Raw genomic sequence first — 22506 nt, 5'->3', positions numbered from 1 at the left:
CCCTGGAATTTACTAAACTAGTTTAACAAGGGGAAGAACCTTGCGAGTTCAGGGCTGTTTGACTCCTAAGCAAGCGCGGGCCTGCGTGTGGCAGACACAGAAGGAGCGTGGGGACGTGCATACGCTGCCTCGGCATTTCTGCTGCGTTAGAAAGCTACAGCAGCCCCCCCAGCAGCCCCGCTCACTAACGCCGGCAGGCACAGCGCACTCTGTAGCCCTTTGTTTCACTTGCAGGCCAGGCCCTTAGGCCAGCACCTGTTCTGCCTCCAATCATGCTTAGTGCTTCCCATCCTCAAAGAGCTGGGCAGACACCAACGGACTAATCCTCACAGCATCCGGGATGGGAGTTGGGGCGGGAGCATTCTCAGCCCTCCTTTAGAGGGAGAAACTGAGGCATGGAGATGTGAAAGCCCCAATCCTCAAAGGGCTTCAGGCTCCTAACTTCCATTGAAAGCAATAGACATTAGGAGCCTAAATCCCTATGAGGATCTGGGGCTAAATGACTTGGCCAAGGCCATTCAGTGAGCCAGAACTCAGGAGCTACTCACCCCCTGGCCGTGATGTGCAGAGCTCGGGTGGGAAGGCAGGGTGCATGTGCCGCAGTGCACTGTGGGAGAGCCAATGAGCCAGATGCAGCCCTTCATTTACCGGGATAACAGGGTGCTGGGGCCAGTGTGCTGAGGCTGGGCCTGCAGGCAGGTCACTATTAGTGTTAATTAGAGCAGGCCAAATTAACCAGAGACTGGGGCTAGTGAGTCACTGAGCCAATGAGCTGGATAAGAGGTCACGGGATGACATGAAGGGGGGGAAGAGATGGACTGAACCAGAAGACTAGGAAAACCTGGCCAAAGGGGTCCTCGGAGTAGACACCCTGCCCCCCTTTGGATATACAGGGTGTAAAGGCATGGAGACGCTGCTCTGGTTTAAAACCCTGTAAATAAATGACACCGGGGTGTTTGCCAGCACAGGGGCTCAGAGCAGTCTGTGCTCCTGGAAGAGGTGGGCGTGCAGCACGGCCGACCCCATCACAGGTGCACAGAGCCAGGCTCCCTACCTGCAGCCAGCTCCGAGAGGACGGGAAAGTGCCCCATCATCCCTCAGGGCAGGAGAGCCCTCAGCATCCTCTTAGGGCCGGGGCAGGGTTGGCTTGGCCAGCTGATGGAGTTCAAGCTCTGTCTGGGCAGGAAGCAGCCCTGGCTCTGTCTGTTCTTGCTCCAGCAGGGAGAATCGGCTCATCCCCGTCCATGAGCGATTCAGAATTGGGATCTAAAACAGCTAGCTGCTAGGCCTGGGGCGGGAGCGAGGCGCATATGGACAAGACAGGCCCACGGGCCTTCTGCATGGCTCACTTGCTGCAAGGATCCTACGGACGCCTAAGTGAAAGGGGATTACTTTGGTCTCATAAGCAGCAGAAGGCAGCCCTTCCCCCAGCATGCAGCCACAGAGACACCCAGTGGTTATACTCATATTCCTCCCTTACTCTTCGCTGCCCTGCATGTCCTTCCAAAAGGCAGGTGATCATCCCCCAGTGAAGCGGCCCAGCTCCGGGCACAGCATCCCTTGGAGGTTCCTCCTCCATTCTCTCAGCCCACCCCTGTCTACAGAGCTGTTTCTTCTGTTCTGTCCCCCTGCTAGAACCTTGCCCCTCTCTCAAGCTGAGGGCTGGATTTTGAAACGACTGCAGCAGGTTCCAGCTTCCCAAAGGTGGTGCAGGGGAATGGCTGGGACTGGTTATATTCACCAGGGACAGACCTCAGCAGCACTCACTGTGGTAGGAACACGCTTGCTGTGACCACAGGCAACTAGGCCAGCAATGGAGCAACCAGGCTGGCCTTCTCCAGCAGCCCCAAGCGCCCTGAAGCAAGAGCTGTGAGGAGAGCCGCAGGGCTTCTGAACCCCCTGAGTGTTGGAACCAGATGAAGATGCCAATGTCAGCTCAGCACCCACCGTTACTAAAATGTGACAGCTGCTGACGTGCTGAGACTGTTCGACTGCTCATGCTGACCAACAGTGTCTCATTGGGATCTGCCATCTTCTGTCTCCACCTGCTGCCTGGTCTCCTCCTGGAGCGTTAGCTCTTCGGGGCAGGGACCTGTTCTGTGTTTGTTCTGTCATGACGGAGGTGCTACCACAATACAAATAAATAAAGACACTGGCACATTCAAAACAGAAATTCGCCAAGCGTGGGAGCTGTTGCAGGGTGGACAAGGGTGACCCAGACCATGGCCTTTTAAGGCAGAAAACTTCTAAAAAAAAAAAAAAAAAAAAAAATAATAGTTTTGTCACAGCAGGCACAGCTGTGACCAGCATCCTGAGAACATCCGGGCTAGAATTGTTTCAACACGGGCTAAAACTGTTCCTGCCTTGTATTCCTCTGGCTCAAACAGATCTGTACGCTGCTATTATCTCACCCCAGGAGGCATCCACCTCAGCTCAGAGAGGACCCTCCCCATGGGTCCAGGGGGGAACAGGGTTCCCTGCTTGATCTCCAAGCAAATACAAGCAAGCAAGCGGCCGCTGGAGGCCCCACACTACCACTGGGCCAGCAGCGTATGTCTGCTCAGCCAGGGGACTGAGCTGATTCCAGGCACCCACAAAGCCTCATGCCTTAGAAACCTGGTAGTGTTTCCCCTTCCCCCACCACCACCATGGGCCCCAGTCCATCAGGCACATGAATTCTGCAGCCCTGAGCCCTCAATCCTGCCTCCACACCAGCCCTGCTTCCTCTCAGCCCAGAGAGCCTCCCGGCAGCACAGCTGACCCACGTCTTTTCATGAGACCCCGACTCCAGCAGCTCCCAACGCTCCCCTCCATCTCTCCTGCAGCTTCTAACTGAAGCCAACATGGCCACACAAAACCAGTGCCTTAGCCCAGATTTCCCAGCCCATCAGTGCATCTACACGGGAAGATCCCCTGACCTCACACACTGTTCTCTCAGAACCCAGCTGCAGGTACAGACCTGCCTCAGCCTAGCTTTGCATTTCCCCTGGTTATAAGTTCAGCCTGAAGCATCAGGAAAATGAGAGGAGAGGGGGAAGATCATGGAGTAGAGGCTACTGGGAGAGTGCATAGGAGGGAGGGATGGGGTTGGCTCAGGGTTTCAGCAAGGGGCTATGGTGCTATTCATCACCCCTTGAGCTAAAGAACTTCCCTAGCTAGCACTAGTAGCAGATCTCTTATCTTCTGTGTTGATCAGCCACTAGAGGGCACCATGACATCACAAACCAGAATATCACGCTGGAGTTCTCCTGAATTTGCAACATAGCTGAGGATACACTAGGAGGGTGTTATGTTATCCCTGCCCAGGCCGTGTTTGTCTTATGTATAAAGGATGCCAGTTTCCAGGCGGGTTAACTGGGTCCCTTTTATGATCACTAATGTACTTTGTATTTAAAACATAATTCAAATGAAAAGCTGCAAGGAGACAAGCTAAAAAATGACTCAGGCACAGGAGAGCTTGACGTAAGGTAGATGCAGAAATAGAGGCTAGAGGGTTAGCTTTCTCCATCCCCTCTCAGCCCCAGGACCTAGCAGTCCACTGCCTCAAGCTGCCGGCAGCCAGAACGCTGCAGAGACACCTGGTCAGGAATTTCCCAGCTAAACATTTTTTCATCAGAAAATGTCAATTTATACAAAACAGAACCCGCTTGGGAGAAAGGCGTGATGGGGCCAAATCTCCCCCTTCAGACATTTTTGAGGGAAAATAATTGGTTTGAAAATGTCAAAATGGGGCGGCCAATTTGGGGATTGGTTCTGCTTTGAGCAGGGGGTTGGACTAGATGACCTCCTGAGGTCCCTTCCAACCCTGACATTCTATGATTCTATGAAAACTGCTACGTTTGGTGTTTGGTTTCAAAAGTTTTGTTCACCATTTATACTAAAAAGGTTAAAAAAAAGTTAATAGGTGGAAATTGAAAGGAAACATTTTGGTTGATCTGATCTGAATCCCCTCCCCCGATTTATCAATTTGCAACACTTTTTGAGCTGGACTCCCCCGCACCCCCACCCCGCCCGATTCAGAATGGGAACAAATTTCAGAATCTTGAAAACTGGTGGGACGAGAAAACCTTTCCCCATCCTGCCGTAGCTGCTGTTAGTCACTGTATCACCGCCACAAGGAAGCAGGGAAACCACAAGCCGAGACGTGGCCGGGGAGACGCACACAGGTAATTCCTGCAGAGACAGGGGAACTACAACCTTAGAAAGGATTGAGCAAAACTGGAGAGCTTAACCGGTCTTTAAACAGCCACCCTGTCTTGCACATGGAACTATAGTCCAAAGCCAGATCTGATATGGGTGGGTTCAAACTCCCACAAGAATCTGGCTCAATCTCACTGCAGCCATTGAAAGTTGGTGGAACAAGCTGGTCATAAAATGGCAAAGCTGTTCTGGTCTGTCCATTTACCTGGTGTGAGCAACAGGTGCAGCTGAGCTGGAGACGGACACATTTTCGCTGCTCCCTGCAGCTACCCCCTTGCCCACACGTGCAGCTAAACCACATTCAGCCTTGATGCAGTTGCACCCATTGCTCACATATTGTAAGCGACTGGTAACTTTATACCACAGACAAGGCGTGAGACCTTAAGAGCTAGCCTGGCTCAGTGGCTAGTGCACTGGACTAGCGCCTCAAAGAAACGAGAGTTCTAGTCCCAACTCCGCCTATGACCTTGGGCATCCTGCACCCTCCTTGTGCAAGGAGATGGAGTTGTTGTCCCTTGTGAAAGCCTCACTTTTAATGCAAAGAACACAGGCATGTCTCTGGCTCAGTTTGTCCAGCTGTGAAATAGGATTAATGACACTTAACTCCTTGGGAAAATACTTTGAGTTCTAGGGCTGAAGAGAGCAAGGTATTAATATTCATTCCCGTCTCAGTTGCACTGGCCTATGCCAGGATTAACGCCAATGAAGTCAGCACTTACCCTGGTGGGAGAGAGACCAGAATCAGGCCCCGGGGTCACAGAAAGGGGTGAGTGCAGCAGAGAAGCAATTAACCAGGTGTAAAAATAAAACCAACGCTTCCCCACACACCTCTTCTTAATCGTACCCTCAATATACCTGCAATATGGCCATTCCGTGGACAATCATCAGCACCCAGATGTGCCAGACAAGGGTAGATTTGCGCAAACTTCTAACCATAGATAACTCAGAAGGGAAACTGGCCTGGCCTTGCCTTGTCAACGAGCTCAAGGCACAGCCTTTTATCTGACTGTAGTTGGGGTGTTGCTGTTACCTACCTGGGAGACAGGGAGAGAAACACCGCCCAGACGGCTAAAGAAAACTAGACATCACAGAAGTATTAGAGCTAGAGCCCATCCCACCAAATAGGTGGGCTCCTAACGCAAACCCCTACAGCTTTGCCCACTCTGCTCCTAGATGGCCCAAGTAATGGCCTGATCTGGCCATTGCCATCAGTTATCATCTTGACTAGCAAGTTTGATCATTTCCCAGTTCAAATGGAGTCCTTTGCCACCTCTGCGCCAGATTCCTTCAATGCTCATTCACTGGGGTTAGCTTCAGGGCTGTTCCATACACCTGGCCCGCTCCTCCTCTGAACGTGTGGAGTGTTACATTGCTGTGCGCTCTCTGCAATCCATGGCACCGCTGAAGAGCTAACCCGCCCCATGCAGCCTGGCCCCCACTGCCTACGATGCCATTGCCCCCTTTCCAGACACCCTCCGGACCCCACTGGAGATTACATTACGAGTCAGTAGGTCTGACCTTTCAGGAGCCATTTTGCTTCCCCTTGCAGGACCGTTCGGATCCGAGGCCGATGACCTCCCAGGGACAGTGCAACACCCAGCTGTTCACACAGGATTTTGCTTAACAAAGGAATGGCCTTGTGGTCAAAGTACCGGATCGGAACTCTAGAGCACCGGGTTCAAGGGCCAGACCTGTCTCAGACACCCTGAGCAACCAAGGGCAAGTCAATCTCGTTGTGCCTCCACTCCCCATCTGTAACCCCCCCCTTGCAAAGCACAGAGATCTGTCGCTGAAAGGGGCTATGTAAGAGGTAGGTTTCCGTATACCTGGGTGTTCGTTACAGGAACGGATTGGACAAGCCATGCAGATGGCGGTTGGGTCCCGAGGGTGGTAAAATACCAGTCGTGGGACGCATCCCCATCATGACTCTCTGTCAACATCTGGCAGTGCAGCGCCCTGCTCCCTTAGGCTGGCCTCTGGCTGAGGTGCACCCCCTAGTGGGGAGGCAGAGAAAGACACCCGGGGAAGCATGGAGGTGTGTGTCCGTATGGAATGGTTTTATTACAGTTTAATCTCACAGTTGGCAGCATTACATGAGAATAAAGCACTGGACAGGACTGGAAAAGGCCTCTGGAGACGGCATGCAAAACACTGCAACAAGTTAAAGCGAAACAATTCAACAATCACCCTTGGTTTCTCAGTTATTTCACCCGGTCAGTTAGCAGACTTGGGATTTTCCTTCCCTTCGGGTGGGTCGATTTGTTTCTTTCTTTTTTAAACCTTTTTTTTAATTTTTTTTCAATTACATTAAAAAATAAGAGATTCGTACTTTAGTAAAACCCCAGCGCTTGGCTGGCCTGTTTCCATTTGAAATAATAAAAAATAACCCAAAAAAACCCAGAGAAAACAACTGAATTAGAAGTTTTTAAGCAATCGCAGGACTCGTGTGAGGAGCGGGAAATACCCCCAGCAGTAGGACACCCCCCATTTATCCTCTCCCTCCTCCCCCTCCGGCTTCCCTCCTCAGTCGTCCCTGCCCCGGCCCCTGCTGTCGCGATCCTGTGAGCTGGAGAAACGGAGATGTGATCCCAGGGAGAAATCGAGGAGGAGAAACTCTGTGGGGAAGGATCGGCGGTTGGGGGCAGGGAGGGAGTGTGGGGGTAACAACATGCCGCTAAAATATTAGGATTCCCTTCCCGGTTTGGTTTCTACAGGGACAAGGTGGTGGGGGCAGCCTCAATCAATCCATCTCACTCCCGCATCTCCAGCCGGCCCAGCCTAAGGGACCCGAGGAGGGGGAGGCAGACCCAGGGTGGGGATATGCACAAGTCCAATATGTCTCTCTAGGATAGTTCCATGGGTGGAGCAGGTCCAGCAGCTCGCTCAGTCCTTCTCCCCTCCCCCATCTGACCCCTCCCCGACCCCCGCTACCTGAGCAGGGGGTTGGGGCGGGACCGAAGGGAGAAGGGGGGGTGTCTTGAGGAAGCCCCGCCCCCCTGTCTCACAGGTAGAGCTCGTTGCCTTTGATATGCTCTAGCTGTTCCCGTAGTTGGTGGAAGGAAGGCCGGATGATGGGGTCCAGGGTCCAGCAGTTTTTCATCACCTCGTAGACGACCTGGGGGCAGCCGTCGGGGGCGTCCATCTTGTACCCCTTCTCCACGCGGGGAACGACGTCCTTCAGAGGCTGCGAGGGAGAGGGAGGCTGGAGAGATGGCTCCTTAAGCCCCTGGCCCCTCAGTCGGACTGCGGTAGCCCCAGGGGGCCCCTACCTACCAGGATGAGGCCCCCCGAGTGCTAGTGCTGAACATAGGCCACGTTCCCTGCCCTGGGAGTTCACACACTTTCACCTCCTCCCCCCTTTGAGTCTCTCCACTGGCTCCCCTCTCACCAGCACAGACAGAGGGGGCGGGCCCCTCCCGGCTCAGCCCCCAGATCTACTCTCTTAGCCAGTCATCCTCCTCCGGCTAACACTTCCAGCCCATCAGTCTGCTTCTCCCTCGGCTCCTAGGGAGATTAACCCTCCCTGCTTCAGCCCTAAAGGCAACCTTGACTAGCGCTCCGGATGGACCTCTGTGGGGGGACGGTTGGGGCCCATCTCCTTCTGGGGGTTCTTAGGCCTTCCTCTGCAGCAGCGGCAGAGATGGGACGCTGCACTAGATGGACCTCAGAGGCGAGCCCAGCTGGCCACGCCTAGGAAACCAACTCCCTGAAGCTGCGTGTCAAGCCAACCCCTTTCTCCTCCTTCAGACACACCCCGGCCAGCCAGTAACAGCCCGGGACTGGGGAACTACACCTAGTCAAGCTCGTCTACAGGAAAACATGCTTGTGGGATAGATACCTTGGCCTCTCGACTCCTGCACTTCCAGAGGGACAGACACCGGGCTGCTCCGGCGAGCAGCACGTGGAAAAACCCAGAGCCTCCCCTCCGCCCGCCCCCCCAAGATCAGGCCCAAGCGGGCTCAAGCAGCGGGGCCGGGGGAAGGGAGGGAGGGAGGGAGCGAGCTGGCAGCTGCCCCCTGGGGCATTGCCCTCACTTACAATTCTCGGATAAGGCACTCGCCCGAAGGAGTAGATTTCCCAGAGAAGGATCCCGAAGCTCCACACGTCCGACTTGGTGGAGAATTTCTGCAGGGGAGAGAGCCAGCCGCAAAGGGGTCAAGGGGATGGCACGGGACGTGGAGCGGCTGGCGAGCGGGGGGGAGGGAGGGAGGACCCACGACCAAAACGGGGAGGGCATCAAACCTCCCCGGTTAATTCAGTGCTGCACTGCCTGCCTGCACATGCTGGCGAGAGTGCCCTCTGCTGGGAGGAGAGGAGAATCCAGGCTCCACCCTGGCTTTCAGCTAACCACCTTTACTGCAGCCAGCAGCGGTGCTTTTATCTCCCCATCACAGCTCTCCAAGCAGCCTGGGGCCTCCTGCAAATGCTGGAGTCGTTTCCCCAAATCCACAGAGAAGGGGGATTAAGAGACTGAGCCCCCACCTCCCTCCCTGGGCAGCAGCGTCCATAACAAGGGAGGAATATTTCCTCCCATAGCCCTGGGGACAGCTCTTCCATGGACCCCTGCCCCCATGTCCTCTGAGCTGCGTGGGGCAGGACTGTTCTGCCTTGCGCAAGCCTGTCTGGCCCTGCAAGGGGAAGACATCTCCCCAGCTGGGCACACCCAAGAAGGAGTAAGCCCCTGGGCAAGGCAGGTGACCAGCTCTCCTAGTCACTATGGAAGGCAGAATCTAGCCATTTATATACAGAGCACAGGACCGTGGGCACTTGATCACTGGGGCAGCGCTGGGGAGGGGAGCCTGCCCCGTCCCCTGCTCACCTTTTCTCTAAGTGCTTCCGGTGCCGTCCATTTCACTGGCAGCTTCCCCGTGTCCTGAGTGGACGACGCCTCCTTCGTCAGCCCAAAGTCGCTGACTTTGGCGATGTTGTCCTCTGAGACCAGCACGTTCCTCGCCGCCAGGTCCCGGTGGACAAAGTTGTTGGCTTCCAGGTACTCCATGGCTTCACAGACGTCTCTGGGGGGTGGGGGAGAGCGTGTCAGGCTTAGGCACCCAGCGGGGCTTGGGGCTGATTGCTGGCTGTTTATCCACAGCAGTTACAGAGTGAGGGTGTCCCACCCCTGCTGGTGAGGCTGGAGGGACTCCTTTTGGGGAGGTTTGTCCCCACTGATCATTCAATCCACAGCCTCCAAGGAAGCCAGTTCATGCCAATGACCGTGGCGGTTTGGTACCTTCTAGGAACTGGCCTGAGACCCACCTCACTCATTTCACAGAAGCCACTGACCAGACATCCAATCATAACAACTAAGTCACTGGCTGGATTTGAACCTGTCACCTAGGAGGCCCATCAACTGTCCCCACGTGGCACAGTCCCCCCGTTCGCTGTGAGCCCCACCACTCCACCCATGGGTCTGCCAGTGAGTCACTCTACAGCACCAGAAACTCATCAGGCTGCTTGTAAAATACCCAGCTGGCTGGTGCGAGGGGGAGCAGCTCCCAAGGAGCAGCAAGCCCTGGGCAGGACTGGGCTAGCGGTGGAAAGGCAGACCTGGAACGTGACTGCAACGTCCCGAACTATCCTGCTGAGGGAGGAGATGGGACAGAAGGGGGCTATACTGACTCTGCGGGGCCAGGAGGAGGATACTGCAGGACAGAAATCAGACTCCAGGATGCCCAGGGGGCAGATCTGCTGTGCAAGAAAGTGCCATTCACGCACAAGAGCTAGATCCTCACAGGGCAGAGTCAGGAGGGCTGGTCAGGATTCCCGGCACTGCTACTGGATTCTTCGCATGGCTGCAGGTCACCTAACTCCTGTTTGCCTGAGCTGCCCCATCACCCCTCACAGGAGGCAGGCTGGGAGGCTTAGCTCATAACACCTGGAAAGCGCTTTGAGATCCTCACAGGGGAGGTGTGAGGAGAAGCACAGAGGCTCTGATGCCAAGAGTCTCAGGGGCTTGCGGTGAGCAGATCGTCGGTAAGAACCCCTGGCTACCCCACCATGCGCTCTGGAACCCGGGTCATAGAGGCCCAGCTGCGTACTTACAAGCAAAACTTCAGCAGGCAGTCGCCCCCCAGCACAGACCTCCCTCGGGATCGCAGGTAATCGACTAGGCTTCCCTGGCAAGAGTGAGACAGGACCATCAGAGTCCGCCTGCTAACCCCTGAGGCTGCCTCGACAGCTCCCTGGCGCCCTGCCCAAGCAAAGCAGAGCCCGGTTGGATCCGGAGGAGGATGGGAGACTCCTCGGCAGTGCTGGGGGGAGCAGGTGGCTCTCTTCTCTCTGTCAGTAACGGACCAACCCCCACAAAGCACCGGGGGCACTGACTGCAGGGGCCGTGTCAAACAAGCAATTGCCCACGGTGCCTGTCACAAGCCGGGGCCTCCCAGCATCGCCCCTGGTCTAAGCCACTGTGGGGCGATGCTCAGTGGGGACCAACCCCGAACCTGCCCCCAGTAGGTGCCCATGCTGGGGCCTCCTGTTTGTGCCCAAGCATTAGAAACACCAGGCCCCACTCCTCAAGCGCCTGTGAAGAGACTACTGCAGCCAGCGCTCCAGGGGGTCCCAACCTCCCACTGCAGGGGGGCTGCCGGCTCCATTCACAGGACCCATAATGCACCAGGAGGTGCAGTCCCCGAAGCATCTTTCCCAGTGCCGGACACAGATGCGTCCTGGGGCGTCCAGCGACTCATGGATGCGCTCGGGCATTATCATGGCTGCCGTAGGGCGCATGGGAAGCAGTTTGGTGGGGTGCTGCAGATGTGGGCACGTGCCAGGGTCAAGTGAAGGGGCAGCTAAAGGGAAGGAGGATTCCAAGCCTGGGCAGCTTTCTATTGGCTGCGCTGCTTCCCATGTGCACTGGCAAACTTATGGGGGCAGATTGGGAGGTGGGAGCAGGGGCGGCCGGGTGTGCCGGTGCTCAGCGGGCGAGTTCTGCTCTCGGTGCCAGGGAGGGGGGCTGTTGTATTTAGCATGGAGCCTGTTTGATCCCTGCTGCCAGACCTCACACAGGCTCCCAGGGACCGGCTGGCTCTCCCGGCCGCAGGGCCTCACCTTTGCCATATATTCAGTGACGATGTAGAGACCACTCTTCTCCTCCACGATCACCCCCAGCATCTGTACCAGGTTGCTGTGTCGGAGCTGCCTGCAAAGCCACGGGGCGCTAGCTCAGAGCCAGACAGCAGCAGGCAAATCTGCGCTGGCCCCAGCCAGTGCCCACCCCCCAGGGCACGGGGACATCGCTGCAGACACAGAGTCGGTGCCTGGCGGCTCGCCATTACTACGCGCCATCACCACACGCCATCCACCCAAACCCCAGTCACACCAGAGGGCTCTCCTTCCCCCAGAGCCACCCCACTCCACTGCCCTAGGCCTGCTCTCCACACGCCCCCCAGCCCCGCTTCTGTCTCCCATCACCACCGGATGAGGTCTCCTTGTCCCCTGCCCCGCTCTCCCATCCGGGGGGGCATTTTCTCTCTCTCTCCTCCAGGAACGCACGACCTCCCAGCCCCCCGCGACACTCACGTCATCACTGAGGCCTCCGCCAGAAAGGCCTGTGCGGTGGCATCGTGTTTAATGCACTTCACGGCAACTTTGTTGCCACGGTAATCGCCCAGCATCACATCTGAAAGGAGGAGACACGGACTGAAGGCGCCTAAGAACATCGGCACCCCCTCCCCACTGCCTGGGGAACCCCCCAGACTGCCCCCCACCCAGCCCAGGCCTTGCAGATTTACTCGCTGGGGGAGAATCAGTTTGGGATTCAGGCACAGATTAAGAAGTCCCGAGTTCTAATCCCAACTATGCGACCTCAGCCAAGTCCCCCTCTGCACCTCACTCTCCCCCAACCCGTAACATGGGGCCAAGACCAGCCTCTGATCTCGGGATGACGTGGGTGTAAGAGCTAAACCAGCCTGCTGCACTGGTGGGTCAAGACACTGAACTCATCACGGCCCCGAAGAGCTTCAGGAGCCTCAGCTGGAGGTGCCGGTAATGGGCAAAGGGTCACTACAGCTAGAGCCAGGGAGCAGCTGGACACCGACTGGATTCCTGCTGCCCCCCAAGAGCATCACCCCCTCAGGGTGGGGAAGCCAGTGGGGAAGGAGCCGGAGGGAGCCCAGAGCTAGAACGGCATGAGACTGGATCCTTCCTCTAGGGGAGGGAGAGGGGTTGGGCTCAGCCCCCAATTCCCCTCCCCACCCCCAACGGCAGAGCACAAGACCTGAGCCCGACTGACCTCCAAACTCCCCTTTGCCGATGGTCTGCAGAAGCTTCAGGTCCTTCATGTTGAGGGCCCAGCCGCCTGGAAGGGGAAGGGAGAGGTGAGCAGGCAAACAGACCAGCTGGGATGGACGGGGGGGGGGCAGGGAGGGGGCTGCTGACGGTGCCGCGCCCCGCTCAGGGATGCACTCACTTCTGGAGAACTCGTCCTGAGCCGCTATCGTCCCCTCCATGAGTTTGGGTTTGATGAGGCGTGTGCAGAGCCCGTCGGCGTCCGTGGTGTAATGCTGCCGGGAGGAGAAGGCAGGAGGTGAGACCCCCACCCAGCCAGACCTCACTTAGGACACCTGGGGTCTGATGCCACCGACTGGCTGTGTGATCCCAGACACCTTCGTCCCACCTGATGCACAGTTAATCACGAGGCCCAGCTCCTGCCATCCCCACGCAGGGCTCAGGGGAGCGGATACCCCAGGGCAGGTCTGCGGCTCCAGGGGAGAGTCCAAAATGGGGAAGATGGGGGGAGACCAAATGAACCAGTGAGATCTCCAATTCCCCTTCCTACATAAAGGATGGGATGGCCCAGGCAGACTGATTTCCCAAGGGAAACAACCTGGGTTCCTTTCCCCGCTGGCCAGGGCAGCAGTGTCGGGCTGCAGGGGCTCACTGAGGGAGGCTCCCATTTAACCCAGCTCTGCTACCACAGGGTTTGTCTGATGTTCCCCCCCCAGTGATTTTTAGTGCTCACAAAGGCAAAGGAGCGATACTGGGGGGTCTGACAGAGAGCACCATGGGGCAAACGCCTGATCCATCTCCTAGCTCTAAAATCCAGACTGACAGCAGCCCCTGCCCTGCCAACGCCCCCCAGTCCTGATCCACAGCCCCAGCTCTGCAAATGCCCCCCAGTCCTGATCCGCAGCCCCTGCCCTGACCATGCTCCCCCATTCCTGATCCGCAGTCCCTTCCAGCTCTGCCAACGCCCCCCAGTCTCGCCCTGCAGTCCCCCAGTATAGATATTCCACCCCTTCCCCCAACATTCATGCTAATGGCTCCTCATTTTGGACCGGTGTTTCCCCAGGCTATTTCAGCCTGGCCGGTCTGTGCCGAACAGCTGGGCTGGTTTCTGTGGCCTGGCCAAGCATTTGCAGCATGCAGCACACGGGGGGCATCCCACTTCCAGGAACTGGGAGGGGGCGGGGGAGGAATTGGCAGAGATACCAGAGGAAAAAACGTGAGTTCCAGAGTGCTGATTAAACGGTGCAGTGGCACAGTCTGCCCACCAGGGGGTAGCACGAGGACAAGAACAGACCAGCTGGCCTTAGCACAAGGGCGTGCGGAGCAGCTTGTCTTGCAGGCTCCTGTCTGAGCCCTGGAAACAAGGGTGAATTGGGGACACACACGCTGGGCAGACGACCCCCTGCTCCCCACGTGCACCCAGCCCAGAGCTGCCTGCCTTCCTTTGCAGCACCAGGCGTTGGCTACAGCAAGGATCCTAGGCTAGGCTGATCTGCGGGGTCTGCTCCAGCCAGGAGACAGACACATCCTCTCCCCTCCCCCCCCCCCGGGCCATCTCTGCCCCAGGGAGTTCCAATGGGCACTCTGCACCAATGCCAAAAGAGCCCAGCCCCCACCCCAGAGCTAACCAGCTGGACAGGGGATCACAGATGGGTGGCCCCCAACCAGCTCATGTCCCTCCACCCTGGTCGGTGCTGAGCGCTGGCCTGTGTGAGCCCAATGGAGCCCTGGTGACCTCAGATCCTGCCACGCCCGTCCTGACCTGGAGGGCATGGAGTTGTTCCTGGCTGTGAAAGATCAGGGTGCGTAGAGCACCAGGACCCTGCCCACCTCCCAGCCATGATGCCGGGAACTTTCCCATCACCCTGGGAGATGTGCCGGAATCCCCCTACGCTCCCAAGCTGTGCTCAAGAGAGGAACCAATGCAAATCTCCCTGGGCTACTCCACCCTCTGGCGGGCTTCCCACCCCCTTGGAGCCAGCCCCCTGCCCCAGCGTGCTCAGCTCCCGAGAGAGGCACGAGATTTTCGGATTCCATCACACAGCAAGGAGCCTCTTCCTGCCCGGGCTGGGGGGGTGGCCCTGAGAGGCAGGAAGTGCTCAGCAGGTTTGTCTGAATCATTATCAGGGCAGAGCCAGGCTGAGCCCGGCTAACCGCAGCCTGCGCCGAGCGCTGTGGGGGTGGGGAGGGGAGCTGGGCTCCTCAGCAGGGGGAGGGGAGGGCACAGCTACTTGAGTGCAGATGGGACGTATCTGGCCCAGCGCCAGAGAGACTGGTGGCCTACGTTTGCCTCCAAGGCCGGTGCAGCGGGAACCTCCCCACGACCCACTGCCCTCCTGATACACCGTCACGCTGAGTGGCAGATGCCCTCTCTAGGGCTGAAAGAGAGGAGTTGAGTCTCCGTGATCCCCTCTGCAGAGTCCTGCCAGCACAGGGGTGGTGGGTGTGCATGAGACAGAGCTCACCATGTGCTGGGGGGACGGAGCGGGGTGCCCAGAGAACAAAGGATTTGGAAAGCAAATCTTTATGCAAACTCAGCGTTGCTAAGCGGGCAGCTTGTGATGGTGACTGCATGGAACAGGTGCTGGGAGTCCAAGCCCGTGGGCCATTACCAGGGAGGGCTGGGAGACCTGGCCAGGCCGAGCTTTTGGGGAGCCCCTCCCCCACAGCTCACCTCCACCAGCTGCATGAGGTTCTCGAAGTAGACCTCCTCGTCGATGCTGAGCTTGCTGGAGGAATAGATGATGCGGTAATGCTCCACCTTCCCCTCACAGCTCACGCACAGGGTGTAGTCGCCCGGGTAGTTGGTGCTCTCCCGCACCAGGAAAAGGCCCGTCTCCGGGGGGTACAGCAGCCGCTCCGCCTGCTCCCGCGTGATCTTCCCATGGAACCAGCTGGGGCAGGGGGAGAGAGAGCAAAGGGGTAAATTCACTGCCCCAGCGTGTGAGGGACTCAAACCTGGGCATAACGAGGACAAGGGTTCTTATGCACAGCTCTGCCAGTGCCCCTCAATCCCGACCTGCAGCCCCCCTGCTATCCCAGCCCGGCGCCCCCACAGCTCTGCCAGCCCCCCTGCTATCCACCCCGGTGCCCCCACAGCTCTGCCAGTGCCCCTCAATCCCGCCCTGCAACCCCCCTGCGATCCCAGCCCGGTGCCCCCACAACTCTGCCAGTGCTCCTCAATTCCGACCCCCAGCCCTCCTGATGTCCCAGTCCCAATCAGAAGCCATTGCCCAAGGAGGAATTGTTCAGGGGACATTGCCAGTGTGAGCGTCACTCAAGCCATGGGGAGGAGCTGGGGCTGAAGGGGGAGGGTCTGTAAGGGGAATGCAGGAGGGTGACAGCACAGCTGTTAGAGAACAGAAACAGCTTCCTGGGCACACAGGGAAATGGCCCTGTCCCCATCCACTTTGGCCACGTCCCACCCTTGGTGCTGCTGCCCGTGTGAACACAACTGATTGTGCCTGTCACACATGATCAGGAACGTGCATCTTCCTGTAAGGCCTCAGACCAGTTCAGCCACCGACACCGAACCTCCGCTGCAGGACAGGAGGTGCTGAGGTAGGCAGAATGAGCAAGCCAGGCACAAGGCAGGAGATGATAAGCAAGGCACACACAGGAAATCCTTTGAGAGAGTAGGAAAGGGAGCTAGCTAGCTGGCAGTGCAAGTTTCCTGCCGGGGTGCAGGGCATTGCCGGGGGCTACAGCATGCACAGGCTCCCAGGAAAGGAAGCAAGCAGATGCATGGAGCCCAACAAAGGCCTTAGGGTGCTAGCACAGCGTGGAGGAGCACCCAGAGGCAGAGAGATTGCTGGCGCCCAGACTGCATGAGATGAGCACAGATCGAGGGGACAAAACACCATTAGAGAACTGTAAGCCGCAAGGGCTCGGGGTGTTGCTGATCTGCACTCCTCTAGTGCTGTCTAAAGCCCCACACGTCCCAGGCCTGTGGGTGCTTCCTCCATCTCCAGAGACTCGTAACTGCCTAGGATGGCAGGACCAGCTGCTGAAAAGTGACCCCAGCTGTAGGACATGGATCTTACTTCACAGCTCTCCGACGGGAGGAGAGGTCAGTGTTTCTGGCTGGGAGACGTGTCTGCAGGGCACTGGGAGCAGGAGACCCAAACACCCCGAACAGACGTCCCAATCCCATGTGCATTTCCCTCTGGGCGAGTCGCTCCCAATCAGGAGGTGTCGGCCACCCACAGCGCCTGCAGCCCTTACAACCAGAGCCTCTTGTAGCAATCGGCCAGGCCACACACAAGCCCTGCTGTGTCCAGAGCCCCAGTGACTGAGGGGTTAACCAAGTTAACCAGGAAATACACCCTGGAACACACACACACACACACACACACACACACACACTGCTGAGACCGACACAGCCCCAACAGGTGTAAGCACCAGGAAGTGCAGAAACGGAGTCACCAGAGCAGGTGCAGATCTCCTGGCTTCAGCTTTCACTGCTGACCCTCCCCTTACACAAGACACTGTCCCTCACTCCACCCCCCAGGACTTCCTCTGCCCTGTGTTCCACACACTGCCTGCTGCGCCCAGCGTGAGCTGGTCTGCGACAGCCATTTGCTGCGGGCACTGTCACCACTACATCTAAACTGCATCAGATCTTCTGAATTTAAGCCGTCATTAATTGCTCTTGCTAACTGGCCTGAGCACCCTCTACTGGTGAATGAAAGTATAATCCACCTGCACATGGCCCCCATGCACACAAAGGAACACTGCTAGGTGCAAGTCCCATACAAGGTTGCACTTGAATTTGGCAGCTATGGGTTAAGCAAGCCTAGGATGAGGCCACTGGACTGGTGACCCATAAAATGGGATGTAGCAGGCATGAGGGGCAACATCACAGGGGCATTTTCCCCCACATACTTGGAACATTAGGGGGATAAGGGCTCAAAAATCCCATGTGCCTTCTCTCTTCTGGTTGGTGGGAAGCCTTTATAGCTGCAAAAAAACCCTTCTAAATGTGACCCCATGCTCAATTTGTCTTCCTTAGTCTGCAGACAGATAGCTCCAGTGCCTCTGTAGATGCTCATAGCTCTCCGAAGCAGTCACAGAACAAAGTTAACAAGATTTTGGTCAGTTTCTCTGCTGTTATTCAGAGCCTCAGCCGTGAAACTGACAGAAACCAGGTCAATTTCCCTCTGCTGCTGGGAAAGCCATGAACCCAGGTACTGATGCTGTTGCATCTCTTTGCTGACTCTCTCTCTGGTAGGGCAGCTTTAGCCCTCTGGCTTGCAGGTCTTCAGTAAGTTTTTCAAGCCCTGTGTTAGGCAGCACTCAAATCACCAGTCCAGCCTCGCTCCAGATCCACCGTCCTCCTGCCCATGGCCACCACAATGCAGCATAGGATCTGGGAGGCAATTCGTAAGAGGGGTCTTGTTCCTAGTTCTGCCCCTTCCTCTGGATACTCACGGCATCAGACTGAGTTTGGTTCCAGCTTTCACTCCTTCCCGCTTCTGAACATAGTTGGCAGGGATGATCCCCTCACGGCCCACCTTGTTTTTGGCTTTGTACCAGTTGGGATCCTGGGAAGGGAAAGCAGAAGTGAGCCGAGCCTGTGTGCCTATGCCACTCACAATGCTATCCCACTGAGCAATGCACTGCCATAGAGAGACTTACATCTACACAGCGCCTTTTGTCTTGAGGAATCCTAAAGACATTATGCATGCAGCCACCTCTGAGGTGTCACAAGGCAGTTGTTTAATAGCTCACAGTAACGCTACACAATGCTTTAGCTTGGGCACTGAAGACGACAAGAGTCTTCACTTGTCTACACTTAACGGATCATTTACATTTGCAGAATGTAATCCCCAGGCCTGGACTCTGATCAAGACAACAGGGTTAACAAGCCCGTCCTTTTGCAAAACAGAAAGAAAAGAAATGCTCTGGCACCTCGAATGAGCTGCAGCGTTTAGTGCGTCAACTTTTCATCCCATCTGTAGCAAGGCACTGTTAATAGCCCAGCACCTCTGAGCACTTCAAGGCACTGGTGTCCCACTGACGCAGGAAGAGAAGCACCTCCGCTCCGACTGAATGCCTGCGTCACTGCCTGCAGCACCTCTGGTTTTCCTGGAGGTCCCCCACCCAAGCACTCACCCAGCCCAACCCTGTTTAGCTGATGAGACAAGCCCAGAAAAGGCCTGGGCCTACGCAACAAAGCACCCATCCTGGGCGCTGGGACCAGCGCTGCCTGCTCACTGCATGATCAGCTCACGGCCAGACTGCCATCCCGCCAGCCTAGAGCTCGGCGCTTGGGAAACGCGACAGCGGCATGGCTGCACTTCAGTGTAGACACAGCCTACGCCGACGGAGGGGGACGTAAGCCACCTCCCTGAGAGGCAGCAGCTAGGCCAATGGAAGAATTCTTCCCTCGACGTAGCGCTGCCTGCACCGGGGGTTAGGTCGGCTTCACTATGTGGTTCAGGGTGTGGATTTTTCACACCCTTGAGTGACGTTGCTGGGTCGACCTAACTTTTTAGTGTAGACTTGACGTCTGCCTGCAAGGGACATGCTGGCCAGGCCATAGCTCCACCATTGACTATAGGAGCTCAGCTGGGGGGCAACAGGCACTGGTCAGCCCCATCTTCCCTCATGAAAAAGGCCCCATCAGATTTACCACCTGACTGCCATTAACTGCAGACCAACCCCTCTCCGGGTGTCACTGCTCAGTTCACAGACCCCCACATGCCCTGCCTGTAGTGGGTCTAAAGACTACGCCCCGGCCATCTCTTGAACCAAACGCAGGGCATCTGTGTGCACGGGCAAGGCTCCTGGCAGAGGCTCACTTTAAACCCACGTGACTGCCTCCCTGGGACCCGCCTGAGCAACTTACATTTTGGAGAGGTTTAAATAACGATCACGTTAATTAAAAAGGCAGCCGGGTTTCCTGTCCCTTCTGCTCCCCTGTGGGAGAGAATCCAGGCAGGGCTCCTGCATAATGAGCGTACCCAGTGGGCAGTGGTGGCATCGCATCTCTCTGCAGTGGGCCCCCCTGTGACCCCAGAGCCAGCAAGGGGGTTTCCCAGTTTTTCAATCCGTGGATCACTTTCTAAGAGGAAAATTTACTCCCCCCCCAACCCCCACCTCCTACTATTTGGGTTCCCAAAACTTTCTGTCCAGCAGCCCACACTCTCCTCTGGGTGTCTGATGGGGGGTGGCTATTCCGCCCCTCCTTCCCGGACCGCAAGCCGAGAACCAGCGCTATGAGGGCACTCCAAGATGGGCTGCAGAGACGCAATCCCTCCAGCTGCCTTCGGGGTCACCCCAGGGAGGGCAGCGAATCGCCAGCACCCCCGAGGCAAAGGGCGGGGCGGGTTACCTTGGTGACGGCGACGATGGTGAGCACGTCCCCTTTGCTGAACGGGAGGTCCTGCTCGGCGGTGCCATGGAAGTTATACTTGGCGATACATTCCGTACCGGACGGCCAAACGGCCTGCCAGAGGGACAGACAAACAGGGCCTCAGACGCTGACTGTACGCTGCTCCCACCACCAGAAAGAGCCAAACCTCGGATGTGGCCTCGGGGGTGGAAAGGTGGGATCCTGTGCCCGGTGAGCGTGCAAGACATGCTAGCGGAGGGGTGGGGGTTATGGGCTGGTTAATACATGCAGCCACCCTTAGCTGTGGTCTGGCCCTGGCTCCATCACTTGCCTTGAGAACTCCCAGGGGCCCCTTCAGGGCCAGGGGAGGTGCCATGGCGGATTCCCAGGATGGGTGGCACAAAGGGGAGGGGGACAAGTCCTGATTTAACCCTTCGGCTCCTGAGGCTGGGAGAACAGAACACACTGTGCTAGTGCCCTTGGGGTGTGCAGGCATACTGGTGCCAAGCGATTTACACTGGCTTCCAGAAACCAGTGAGCGCTGCAGAAAGGAGTGGCCTGCACCTGACCCCCAGACATGGGCCCCACCAGCCAAAACAGGGCTCCAGCCTTCGCCTGTCTCTCCTCCCACCCCACACAGGCCACAAGCAACTCTGGCCTTTCCCTGTCCCCGACCCCCACCAAAGCACAAGTGGCTCTGGCTGTTACCTGCATTCCTGACATCGTCTCAGGCGGGTCTGGGGATCGAGTCTCACAGGAGGGACACGTCACTTGGTACCATGAGACCTGGAGAAGTGAATGAGAGAGGATGTGTTGAGAACAACCATGATGAGCTCTGTCACGCACCCAGCCCCACGGGCAGCTCCAGAGGCCCCCGCCCACCCCAGGAATATCCATCTTATTCTTCAACACACAAAGCAGGGCTCGAAAAATGTTGCCAGACACCTATTACCCCGAGGCGAGGTGGGAGCAGCGTCCCCAGGGAGGTTCCAGAGCAACACCCTGGCGGAGAAGGCCAGTCCCCACCCTCCAGCTGCCGGGAAGGTGGTGTCTACACACCCTGCATGGGGAGCTCCTTGTTTGGATCAGCCTCTGCCTAGCAGGCATCTGATGAATCCAAAGGCCTGACCCTCCGGCTCCTGGGTTATTAGAAGGAAGGACCTTGTACTCTCTCCCTCCCCCCAGCCATCTCACACCCATAGCCCTGACTGCTGTATGCACAGCAGCTTTCTGCTGTCCTACCCTGACACTGCCTCCTGCATGCTCTGTGGGGAGCGCTATTCTGCCCTTGTTTCATGAGTCCTTCCCAGTGCGAACAGCTCTAGGGCCTGTCTCTGCACCTAGGAGCCGCAGCAGAGTGAAACAGACACAATTCTTCCACTGCTTCCCCCAGGGATGGGACAGCAGCCCTGAAACTGACCAGGCATGTCCATTACACGCTTCTACCTCTTGCTGGAAGGGCAGGGCTGCATCAGGACAGATTCTGACTGTGGCAAAGATCAAGAAGGGCTGGTTAAGTTCTGTAGGAATGGGTGGCCTGCCTCCCTCTTCTCCACACGTGCCAGGAAAGCACCTTGCTCCCTGCCAGGGAGCAGGTGAGTGGATTTTCCAGCTTCTCCCACTGCGGTGACACTGGGGGGAAGCAAGGGCAGAAGCCGTAGCTTCATGCAGGCGGCTGAAGTCTTGGAAGCCAGCCACTAGCACCAAGCCCTCCCCCCACCCCGTCTCTGTGCTGCTCGGCTGCGATGCTGTGAGGACCCCAGGGCACCAGTGTGATTTGACAGAACAAACAGGAAGTGGTTGGGGTAGGCGGATGAGGCTGCTGAGCGCCATTCAGAAATGCAGAGGCTCAATTTGCACCCAAGCGAGCTGCTGCTGCTGGGAAGAGGCCTCCCTCGTGTGCTAGCTGTGAAACAAACCGGGTCCTTTTCTGGAGCACAAACAGCCTGGTGGAGGTTTCTCCCCACTCCCTGGCATGCTGCAGGGGGACAGACAGGGTGGGGATCATGCACGTTTCACTGCCCCCCTCCCCCCGATCTAGGTCTCAGCCAGGCCAGGGAGGGGAGGAGCAAGTTTGTGGGAAGTAGCACTGTCCCCTGGCTCAGGCTTTCAGACCATCGCTGGCCTGAGGGAGCTCTGGGAAGGGGCGTGGCATGGCCTGTCTCAGCCCAGCTCTGTTGCAGCAACTCCGTCTGGTGGGGGGAGGATCCAAACCTGAGTGAGGATTTTGGCTTCATCCACTTTGAGCTGCTGCAGGTCTGGGGAAAAAGGGACGTGGTTTCAGTCCCCGACCTCCCTGGCTATCCGGTGGGGGTGGAGCCAAGACCAACATACGCAGTAGGGGGTCTCAGCTCGGTTTAACCCGCTTCCCATTCAGCTCTTGGGCCAATGAGATGAACAGCTCCCCCCCCCCCCTCAGATTGCTCCCCCAAAATAGGGCAAAACTAACTGATTCAAGTGTACCCTGCCCCTGCACTGGGAGAGGGCTAGAGAACACACTTTAAGGCAGGTCAGGAAGGGGAAGGACACCCCCCCGCACAAGGGGACACCACTTACACACTCATAAGAGGTCAGAAGTAGCAAAAAAAAATTTAACCAAGCCAGATACATCAATTAAATTCCAAATCATCTAAACACTCCGTGAACTGCCACCTCCAGCTGACAGGTTCCTAGTCACTGAACCATAGTTATGAAGGCTAAAGGGATTACTGCGATCCTCACTTTTCTGCACGGCACAGGCC

At 57.1% G+C, this 22506-nt stretch overlaps 1 protein-coding gene across 1 annotated transcript; it reads right to left on the bottom strand.

Annotated features, from left to right (window-relative positions):
- Positions 1–6235: 6235 nt before the first annotated feature.
- CSK (C-terminal Src kinase) lies at positions 6236–20547 on the bottom strand. Its single transcript, XM_029910765.1, has 12 exons — positions 20474–20547; positions 19766–19879; positions 17860–17972; positions 15104–15323; positions 12611–12704; positions 12434–12499; positions 11722–11821; positions 11251–11341; positions 10243–10316; positions 9020–9215; positions 8239–8325; positions 6236–7384 (listed from the first exon to the last, which is right to left on the bottom strand). Exons 1-12 carry the CDS (start codon positions 20486–20488, stop codon positions 7202–7204), a joined length of 1353 nt encoding a protein of 450 aa, XP_029766625.1. The 5' UTR covers positions 20489–20547; the 3' UTR covers positions 6236–7201.
- Positions 20548–22506: the final 1959 nt, after the last annotated feature.

Source organism: Terrapene carolina, unplaced genomic scaffold, assembly GCF_002925995.2.
Source record: "Terrapene carolina triunguis isolate 2854851 unplaced genomic scaffold, T_m_triunguis-2.0 Scaffold67, whole genome shotgun sequence".
NCBI classification, from domain to species: Eukaryota; Metazoa; Chordata; order Testudines; family Emydidae; genus Terrapene; species Terrapene triunguis.
Note: the sequence above shows the minus strand (reverse complement) of the source record. Positions and strands in the feature narration are given on the sequence as shown.

Excerpts from the sequence above, each read along its gene's own strand:
- CSK (XM_029910765.1), bottom strand. Across the intron at positions 10,317-11,250 it reads TCACTGAATATATGGCAAAG|GGAAGCCTAGTCGATTACCT; the intron begins GTGAGGCCCTGC and ends CACTCTTGCCAG. Across the intron at positions 9,216-10,242 it reads TGCCTGCTGAAGTTTTGCTT|AGACGTCTGTGAAGCCATGG; the intron begins GTAAGTACGCAG and ends CCCACCCCCCAG.